Genomic DNA, 10,826 nt, shown 5'->3' with positions numbered 1-10,826 from the left:
AATACACATATGCCCAATATATAAATAATGTTAATCTGCACAAGAGAATAATTGTATATGACTACTATATGATAACGAGTAGATAAGTGTTCTAGCATTGTTAAGTTTTGTTATGCGATTGATACGAGTTAACTATTAAATATTACACGAGAAACATAACTAAACTATTATTTATTATAATGTGACTATACAAAGTTAAAAAAACAAATTGAATTACTGCACTTATAAATTAGTCTTTTTATAAAAAGTAAAATTACATTTACTACCTTTTTTGTCATGTTTTAGCTATTATTTATTTACATTTAAATTATTTTAATTTGTTTTATATTTTCTTTTTCAAACAACAATTTTATGATATTGCAGTTATCACATAAAAATTATCTTCTAAAAATACATGTGTACAGTTTTACCGATAAAACGAATGTAAAAAAAAAGTATGTATAAACAAAATAGATAACATAAAACGATAACATACCTATATATATATGATAATATATAATTATGATAAAACTGTATCTGTTAGATATTTCTGAAGTAGTACAGTCAGCACAATGTTGTAGTTAATAATAAAGCCAAATCATTCAATCGACGGTGGCCGCCTAGTGAGCAACGGACAGAGGTCGGTGCATTATTAATGTTAAAGATCATACATTTCCGTGACGTTTGAACAAAGTGCAGTGCTTAGAATTGTACACGCAGAAAATAAGTACCGGGACCATTAGAAAAGATTTGTAGAAGAAAATAAATAAAATGCAGCGCATCAAACCATTGGGTCAGCCACCTAAAGTCTGGAAAGTGATAGAGAAAAAGGCTAAAGATGGAAAACTGATGAAGTTCACAATTCAGGAGATTCCTGAAGATCGGTATGAGGATGCGATTCAACACATGTGCACATATTTTTTAGAAGATGAACCGACTTGTCAATGTATAAGTAAGTTTTATCGATTACTCGAAAACCTATAGTAATCTTAATAATTGTCTCATTTAACTATTCGTAAATTTAATTGTAAGATAAAAGGAGCTGTAATTAGACTGAGCAAAAATCTCTCTTACAAACTTTTTATTTTTACAATGATTTCTAACGGAGAAAAATAATTATATTTTTTATACAATTAGTTGTTATACATGTTTTTAATCATTATTTACTGTCTTATTTGTAGATGCAAAAAATGATCCTCTATTTGTACAAGATATAATTACGATATGGCGTCTGTTACTCGCAGAAGGCATATGTGTAGCTGCGTTTATCGACAATTCCAATGGTGGCAAACCCATAATCGCTGGTATGAATGCTTTGGGTGTCGAGATTAAAAACCAAGAACATAATTTCCAGGTTAGTTACATAAAACTTTGTTAGTAAATTTGGTTATTCTGTTCGAGTTTATTCTATAATGCGAGTTCTCTATTATGAGTACTTATAAGTGCATATAAAGTGTTTTCAGATATTTGTAATATAAAGAGAGATGCTGGATTAAGTTGTCAAAAATTAAACAATTTTTATTAAGTAATCTTCTATACTTTCTCGAATATTGACATGGCTTGATAAAATATCATGTATAATATATTATTTATTAAATATAATGAAATTATAATTCTAAGTTTTATCATAACAATAACTGTCATATGGAATATGATATATTGATGTATAAATATCTATTCATTAATAATTAATGATCAAGTGTTTAAATTTCTTATTCGTACTTTTCACTTTTTTTCGTAACATTTTGTTAGATATATGCTTCTTTCTTATCTATACATTAAATGTTATATTATATAGCAACATAAAATTATGTGATTGACAATATGATAAAATTGATAATCGTTTCAGTTTAAATCAGAAAAAAGTAAGAATATACATGAAATCCTGGGTAAAACGAATGTAGTGTACGAACGTTACGGAGTTGACAAGTATCTACATGCTATTGGACTTAGCGTCGACCCCAATTATCGAGGGTACGGATTAGGCAGGGAACTATTAAAAGTTAGGTATGACTTGTACTAGAATATTACTTTGCACATGAAAAATACATTAAATTATTGATTTTTTGCTATTTCACAATTCATATAGTCCAAAGTTCTTCAATAAAATCGCATAAATCTTTTCAGAATAAAGTAGCATTTCAATTTCTTGTAACAAATTTTACATCCAAGATTTCGCAACCATGTAATAATTTTATATCATACTTTATTTTCATTAATTTACTAGTAATTAGTATTAATAATAATTAGTATTAATAGTAATTAGTATTAATTTACTGTCATATTAATCAAATTTATCACACACACGCACGCACGCACATAATGTTCAGTAAACTTATAAAAAATCTCAATTTAGAGATTTTGTTGGATCTACGTATGGAGTGCCAGCAACAGCCACTGCGTTCACGTCAATATTTTCGCAAAAGGCAGCGGTGGATGCGGGATTTGAAGAATTCTTAACAAGGAACTTCGCTGACTTTGTAGACAAGGACGGAAAAGAATATTATCCTAATATTAATTCCAAAACATTTAAAATTATGGGTAAACGATTAATGTAAGCCAATAAACAGGCGATATATTCATAGATGAAGAGATTTATTTAATTTTGTAACTTGTGTAGTATAATTTGTAATGTTTTAAAATTTATTGCAACATAGAGTTTATCTATTGCAAAATATTTTTTAATGTTATCGCAACGCACATTAAAACGAATATCAAAGAAATCGTATTATTATCAGCGCATTATTATTATCGACTTCCTGTCATAATGCAGACAAATTAAATTTCCGTTCCGATAAACATGCATCCGCGGCATCATATTTAGATCATATATTCGGATAACACTTTATAATATATCTTCCCTACATACAAGGCAAAATGTGGATGAGATATTTCAGAAATACAAATTGCACAGCTTTTATGGAGCAAACGGGTGCATTTAGAACGACAATCATATGCTTACTATATAAGCGCTTAATGAGTTCTTTCATCTAATTGGTTTATATTTTAAGATCTATCTAAATAGATCTATCTATATTCTAAGATCTCTCTCGGAATATGCTAATCAGATGAAAGAGCGCTCATTGATGAATCGCGCGAAGTAGTTGTCGTTTTCAATACACATAATGTGATCACGACGTGATAGCTTTAGACCTTTAGAGAGATATACATACTGAACTAATAAATCATAAAAAAGATCACAATTTCGAAATTTTTCAGCACACTCCATCTTTGACATGTATTAATGTAAATATTACTTTAATCCTGGAAAAGGATTTTTGAGTATATGGTATAAAAGAGAAAAAAGTACGTAATTGCTATACAAAAGTTATTCTGTTTAGTCAATAATATAGATAATATAAATGATTTTAGAATTAAAGTATACGCATAACATATTATATAATACATAATGCATAAAAAATTGACCAATCAAAGTTTCTCTTTTCCGTGAAATAAAAGGAAAGAATATATTCTGATCGATTGATTCTTTTATGCACTATGCGTTATTCGTTATGTAAAAATCTGTGCTGCGGCCTTAAGACAGGGAGCGCAAACTCTTGCATAACGCTTAATTCATAATGCATAAGAAAATGTACCAATCAAAGTTCTTCGTTTACTTTCTTATTTCTATGAAGTAGAGAATTCTGATTGGTTGAATTTCTTATGCCTTATGTGTTATGCTTTATGCAAGAGTCTGTGCTCCCTGCTTAACGTTTTTGAAAGCCTCCGTACATTAGCGACGCCAACGTAATTTTTATAAAATAATGTGAACTACATATTCATTATCGATGATGTAACTGATAATGTTGTAGTGTTAAAAATTTATGTGGAGCAAGTCCCGCCACATGGTTACACACATTCACAAATTGTGGATGTAAAAACAATTTTCATATACATATAATTTTATTTATATAGTTACGTTTACATAATTGTTCTTTTGCTACAGTCTAAGTATTGATTAACATTGACGTAGAAAAATCCAAACAATAGATGAAAGATGATAACATAGCATATGTATGTACATATTATTGCAATAACACTACATCATAGTACACCCGGCACCGTGACTATATGTTATATCTGTTTATTGGCGAGCGCAGTGAGCAAATTCACACATTAATACAGATGATAATAAAACCAAATCATTAGACAATGGTTATATTTTAGTAACAGCAGAAATCGATTGCATTACACATGTTGAAAACCATACGTCTCCGCGATGTTTGGATAAAATGCTCTTTGATAAAATTATACACGTGAAAAGTAAGCATCGGAGCAATTGTAATATCATATTCATTATCGTATTGATGTAAGTTTAAATGTTAAATATTTTTATACTAAAATGTAAAAGATGTGTATATTATTCCTTAAAATAAACAATTTTCAACATGCTTATTTAAAATCGTAAGCATTAAATATATTTATAAAATTATCAGAATATTTATTACAACTGAGTTGTCGATAGTCTGTCAATCGATAATTTGAGATATATATACATATATATATAAACATAAAACTTATTAAAAACTTATTCTATTTTTCTTCCGTAGAAACTTTAGAACAGTTTAATCCAATTATCGGAATTATCACGTTTGTCTTAATTAATATAGTGCGATTGAACAATAAGTATGTAATTTTATTGTTCAATTAGCAGCAACATACATATCAAACATTATGTATACATCAAACATGTTACATAAATATCTGATAATGTTAATCTGTAGATGAGAAGTAGAAGGAGAATTGCAAGTGCATTTTATGATAACAATAAGTAAATAAGCGTTGTTCAGTTATTATCAAATATTTATCGTGTGATTAATACGAGTTAATTATAGAAACGTACGTAAACTATTCCACATAATATGACTACACATAATTACAAGAGCAAGCTCGTTTTCGCACAATAATATGTTTAAATTAGTCTTTCATAAAAGCTGAGTATACAATTATAATTGTTTCTTCTTTTTATTATTAAAGATAATTAATTTTGTATCTATATTAGTCACATTTAAATTGTTTACTTATCATATTTTTTCTTTATTTAAAATTTAAACAATAATTTTATAACGTTGCAGTATACGAGAGATATCTCTTCAGAATACATCTGCGTAACTTTGTAGATAAAATAAATGAAAAAAAAAACTCATACATGAATACAAACAAGTTAAACAAGTTAAACAAGAAAGACGATAACATTATACATTATCGCGACAGTGTTGCAGTTATATCCGTTATTCGAAGTAGCGCAGAGAGCGTAATGTTTAGAGCCTCGATTAGAGTTCTGAGATCATGTCAACTGCAGCTAGCTCTCTTTCCCCACTTAGTTGATAATTAAACCAATACCAGACCAGTCGATCGACGGTAGCTGTCCTGTACGCAACGAACAGAAGTCGATACGTTACAAATGTTGAAGATCGCACGTTTCTGCGACGTTTGGATAAAATGTCCTTTGACAAGATTGTACACGCAGAAAGTAAACATTGGAGCCATCGGAGCAGATTTACAAAAGGAAATAGATGAAATGCGACGCATCAGACCATCGGAGCAACCGCCCAAAATCTGGCAACAGATAGAAAAAAAGAATATAGACGGGAAATTGGTGAAATTTACTATCCAGGAGATTCCAGAAGATCGGTATGAAGACGCGGTTCAACACATGTGCACATACTTCTTAGCCGATGAACCATCTTGCCGATGTTTAAGTAAGTTCCACCGATTATTTGAAAATCTGGTGTTCTTTTGATGATTTTCTCGTTTGTTGCCTGTGAATTTAAATGTAAAAAAAAATTAAGAGAAGCTATAATTTAAAAGAATAAAGAAATTTCATAGATTATTCTTATTTTTATAGTGTTTGTGACTCGAGCGAGTTTGCACTAATTTGAATTAAATAACGTTCTCCTATTAGTTGACGTTACATGTTTTACTAATAGGAGAGTTTTGGTGCTCGAGTCGAATACGCTATTAGAATGATTCCTGGAAAGCAAAATGATTACTTTTGTAATCACTAATTATATTTGTTCTTTGTCATTTTTTATTCTTTTTTTTTAGATGCAATAAACGATCCTTTATTTATACAAGACATGAGCACGCTATGGCGTCTAATGGTCGCACAAGGTATATCCATAGCTGCATTCGTCGATAATCCCAATGGTAGAAAGCCTGTAATTGCTGGCATGAATGCTTTGGGTGTTGATGTTAAAAATAAAAAAGATGGCATTTCTGGTTATCAGGTTAGTTACATAAAGTAAGCTTTGTTAGTAGAAATTAGATTGTTCTATTCAAGTTCATTGTTCGTGCAAGTTTTAAAGTCGCTTATAAAAAAGTGTGATATAATATAATATATAATGCAGTGTAATTATATTATAATTCTAAGTTTTATATTATAATTTTATGTTGTCATATAAGAATATAGGTCTGCAATCCGTAAAATCATTAGGCCAATGAGCTGTAAAAAAAATTTACAGCTTAAAATCCGAACATTTATTTTCAATGATAATATTAATTTTTTCATCGTAAATTTAAATTATTTAATAACATTTTTAACGCTTTTATACCCAAAAGTTTACTGTTAGAAATGCTTTCTTTACATGTAAATAAAGCTCGTGGTTATGAACGAAATTAAAAGTAATGAATGATTTAACGGAAAACTAAGTTACAGTAGTTACTTAAATGTAATGAACGTGTACATCAAATAGTTCTTGAAATATTTTGAAAAGTACATTAAATTTTATGTACATGTACACAAATATACTTTTCAGTTATAAATACATTAAATTTAATATAATGTCAGGAAATTAAATTGAAACTTAAAAGTACATTAAATTTTATGATATTTTTAACAATATACATTAAAAATTAATGAAATTTAAGAACATTTATAACAGTGTTGCTTTTACAAATAAAATAAATAGTTCAAATAGTTTATAAAAAAAGTATATTTATTAACTTTGTACTTACTATAAGTAAATCACATTATTAATCTGCATGGGATATAATTGATACAATTATGTAATAATATTAATATATAATATATAATAAAAGTATATAAAATACATGCGAACAATTTCAAACAATTAGTAAATGATTACATCACAGCGGTGAACATACAAAAACTTAAATTTTCGGTGAACGCAAGGCGGTCAGGAGGTAGAAATTTAATTATGATACACTTGCGCAGCTGTTACTAAATAATATATGGGTACAATGAAAAGTCATAACAATCCCAGATCGCTTAAAAAAACTCGTTTGGACGTCTTTAAAATTAGGACAAATCCGGAGAAATCCGGACGAATGACAGTTCCATATGAGAACAGTGAAAAGACCGCAAACATCAATGTATAAATTTTAAATATTATCATAAATACACACGTTTTAATGTACTTCGCTTTTTATTGGAATATTGGGTCAAGGAGTCTTTTCCTACCTATATGTTATTAAATATTATATTGCCGCGCGTAATGTATAATTAATAGAATTAAAATTAAGTTGAATTAATAATCGTTACAGTTTAAGTCAGAGAATTGCAAACATGTGCTTGAAGTCGTAACTGGTGCAACGAAAGTGGTATATGAACATTACAAAATTGACAAATATCTATATGCTATTGGACTTAGTGTAGATCCTGATTATCGAGGATACGGATTAGGCAAGGATATCCTGAAAATCAGGTATATGATTTTGTTAAAAAATTAATTCGTACAATAATAATAGATTATGCTGGTTTTGATTTCCTTTGTCACTTCAAAAGTTTATCAAGAAAATTTTTTCAGTAGGTTTCTGATTTTTAAAAATAAATTATGTATCTGAATAATGCAGATTATCTGTCATTTCTGATCTGTTTTAACCTTTGTGATATAATTTTATATTACTGACAAAAAATGTTAAAAAATATTATTTAATATTTTTAAGAATATTATAAATTAATCAAATTTTATGTGTCAAATTTGTATTTATTAAATTTTAACAATAAGTTGATTTTTTATTATTAATACAAGAATCATATCAAATTTTCTTTTATTTGATTTTATTATTTTAATATCTATCATATTAGTTTTTTCAATTTTATAAAAATTCTTAATTTAGGAATCTTATCGGATCTATGTACGGAGTGCCAGCAACGTCCACTGTATTTTCATCAATAATTTCGCAAAAGTCAGCGGCAGGTGCAGGATTCGAAGTAATCCAGACGAAAAATTTTGCTGATATGGTAGACAAAAATGGAAAAGAATATTTTCCTGGAATTGATTCCAAGGATTTTAAAGTCATGAGTAAAAGATTGTCTTAATATGACCTGATGATAAATGGGGCAATATTCAAGAATAATGAATAATAAATTTATATTTAAATTTGTAACTTGGAGTATATATTAAGTTTATAAATTTCTGTTGCGAATTGCATAGTATTGCTCAATATTACTATAGCGCACATTGAATGATAATAAAAAAAAAAACCTTTATTATCAGCTTTTTGTCAACGTACAAACAGACATATTTTCCGTTTCGATAAAAATACATCCGCGGCATCGGAACAAACATTACAAAATTTTTATAACATTCTTTCTGTACATACGCGGTAAAATACGAATTGTATGTAATACGCTGGAAAAATCTTATCGAATAATACATATATCATCTTTTATGACATAAATAAATGGTGGATTGTTAATTTTTTTTCAACTAAATTTAATGGGAAAAAGTGATCACATTTTATCCGGAAGTATAACAAAATTGCTACGATTTTTCTTCCTGAAGCATCTATTCACTATTGCATTGTTCATTTTTTAAAATATACTTAAATATTATAAACCAATGAATCTTAGACATTATATATTTATTTTTTTATAAATTAATTGTTACTCAAAACAAAATGTATACAGAAATAATTTTGTATCGAAAGTGAAACCCTTCGAAATAAAAACTTTTAATAAATATGTAAATAACAGTTTTGAACTTATTATGAATGAAAAATGACCAATTTTACATAACAAATTATTTTAACTTATTTGTTTAATTTAGATTAGATTAAACATTTGTTTAATACAGAAAATATGTATAATAAAGTAAACAAATAAAGAGACAAAGATCATTGTGTATATATAATCTTTTTTTCTTGAAATATTAATTAGATTACAAGTTTGCCAAATAAAAATATCATTTACTTTTTAATTCATTTAAAAAAGGTAATTAAACTTGTTATCTTTCAGTGCGATATGTATTGTTTTTTTTTTTAAGTTGATATTCATATTCTTCTATTCATACCTTTCTGATAGACTACAATGATATCATTTGTTTGTTAATTTAACGCTATTTGAGGCCCTATTTTTTAACTCTTATAACAGTGTCGATGTCGTTTCGTTATCGTTGCGCAGGTTTTACACATGGTAAAAAAATTGAACAACAATGATGTAATGTTATCGACATTGTTGTTAAGAATTACAGAATAGGATCCCTGATAATTATAATGTCAAATAATTATCTGGCAACAGTCGCTTACACTGGATATCTTGGTTGAAAAATGGGTCATAGTGTAATTATTATATTAATATGAGTTGGATAGTTAGAATAAAAAAATAGAAAAAAACATACATATTTCTTAAAATGTACAATTTTTAACTTATTTTTTGTGTATTTGAAAATACAATAATTACAAAAATTTTAAATTTATGTAAAAACATCACGTGGCTTTAATATGTCTTACAAAAAAATGGTACTGTTGATATTTTCGTTAAAATTTTACTTGTGCATAAAGAGAGGGCTCATTAAAATTTTTACCACATTTTTTTAGCACGTATGCTAAAAATTTTTAAAACTGCCAAAGCAACTCTGGTTTTTAAAATTATCACATATGTTTTTATAATTGCGCGGTTGTATCTTTGTAAATATCGAATAAGTTGAGTAAATATTCTATAATATTAATTCATAGAAAAACAGAAAATTGCACAAGCATGTGGTAAAGAACAAATAAGTATTTTAGTACCGTCAAATAATATTCGTTATGTGATTAATATGAGTTAACTATTACAAATGTACATAAATTATTATAATATATCACTTCACATAGCTACAAATGCAAAATACTCTTTAATTTTGCGCAATATTTTTATTATTTTACTATTACATGTATTAATAAAAATTTCAATTAGATATTAATATTATAGAAATTTATTAGATAAGAAGAATATGGGGTTCTTATTTATTTTTTCGAAAGATAAATAAAATTATATTTGTATTTTATCTTCACTTGAAAAGGTTTTAGGTCGTGCTATTATTTCTTCATATTTAAATATCTCATGTTTTCCTATCTTTTAATAATTTTTTAAACTTACAGCTATTATACGACAACTATGTATACTTTTGCAATGTTATATGGCCTATTTGTGATGGTTATAAAATGTCCAAAACGATCACTATTGTTAATTGATATTAGACGATTTTTGGAACAATTAAACTACTTATACATTGTTTATTTAAAGGCTGAGAGTACCGAATGCTTGCTGGAACATCTTTCTATAGCACTTTTACTCAATATATAACAAAACCATTTCATTGACGCACACACTGTTCAACTATTTCATTCATTTTAACGAATGATGAAATTACAAAGACATCAAAAATAATAAAAAAATTACCAGAAAAAGAACAACTTATAACTTTGAATGTCGATACGTAGCAGATTTAGTTTTGAAGAGATACAGTGTGTTATTTAGAGTGGTAGTTAATAACTATAAGTGGTTGGCGAGTACACTTATCCCTTGATTTATACCCACGGAGTATTCATTCCACAGTTTTTTACGCATCAATGGAATCTGTTAATACAAAAAGATCCACAAAAAAATACCCATATATGTA

General features: G+C 27.5%; 2 protein-coding genes across 2 annotated transcripts; both read left to right on the top strand.

The window, feature by feature from the left end:
• Positions 1-530: 530 nt before the first annotated feature.
• LOC108773584 (uncharacterized) lies at positions 531-2,562 on the top strand. The gene is made up of 4 exons (XM_018539437.1): positions 531-931; positions 1,161-1,333; positions 1,829-1,986; positions 2,336-2,562. The coding sequence occupies exons 1-4, from the start codon at positions 751-753 to the stop codon at positions 2,535-2,537; spliced, it is 714 nt and encodes a 237-aa protein (XP_018394939.1). The 5' UTR covers positions 531-750; the 3' UTR covers positions 2,538-2,562.
• A 2,650-nt stretch (positions 2,563-5,212) lies between these two features.
• LOC108773586 (uncharacterized) lies at positions 5,213-8,280 on the top strand. The gene is made up of 4 exons (XM_018539439.1): positions 5,213-5,681; positions 6,028-6,209; positions 7,486-7,646; positions 8,062-8,280. The coding sequence occupies exons 1-4, from the start codon at positions 5,384-5,386 to the stop codon at positions 8,261-8,263; spliced, it is 843 nt and encodes a 280-aa protein (XP_018394941.1). The 5' UTR covers positions 5,213-5,383; the 3' UTR covers positions 8,264-8,280.
• The last annotated feature ends 2,546 nt before the right edge of the window (positions 8,281-10,826 follow it).

Source organism: Cyphomyrmex costatus, unplaced genomic scaffold, assembly GCF_001594065.2.
Source record: "Cyphomyrmex costatus isolate MS0001 unplaced genomic scaffold, Ccosl1.0 scaffold214, whole genome shotgun sequence".
Lineage (NCBI taxonomy): Eukaryota > Metazoa > Arthropoda > Insecta > Hymenoptera > Formicidae > Cyphomyrmex > Cyphomyrmex costatus.
Note: the sequence above shows the minus strand (reverse complement) of the source record. Positions and strands in the feature narration are given on the sequence as shown.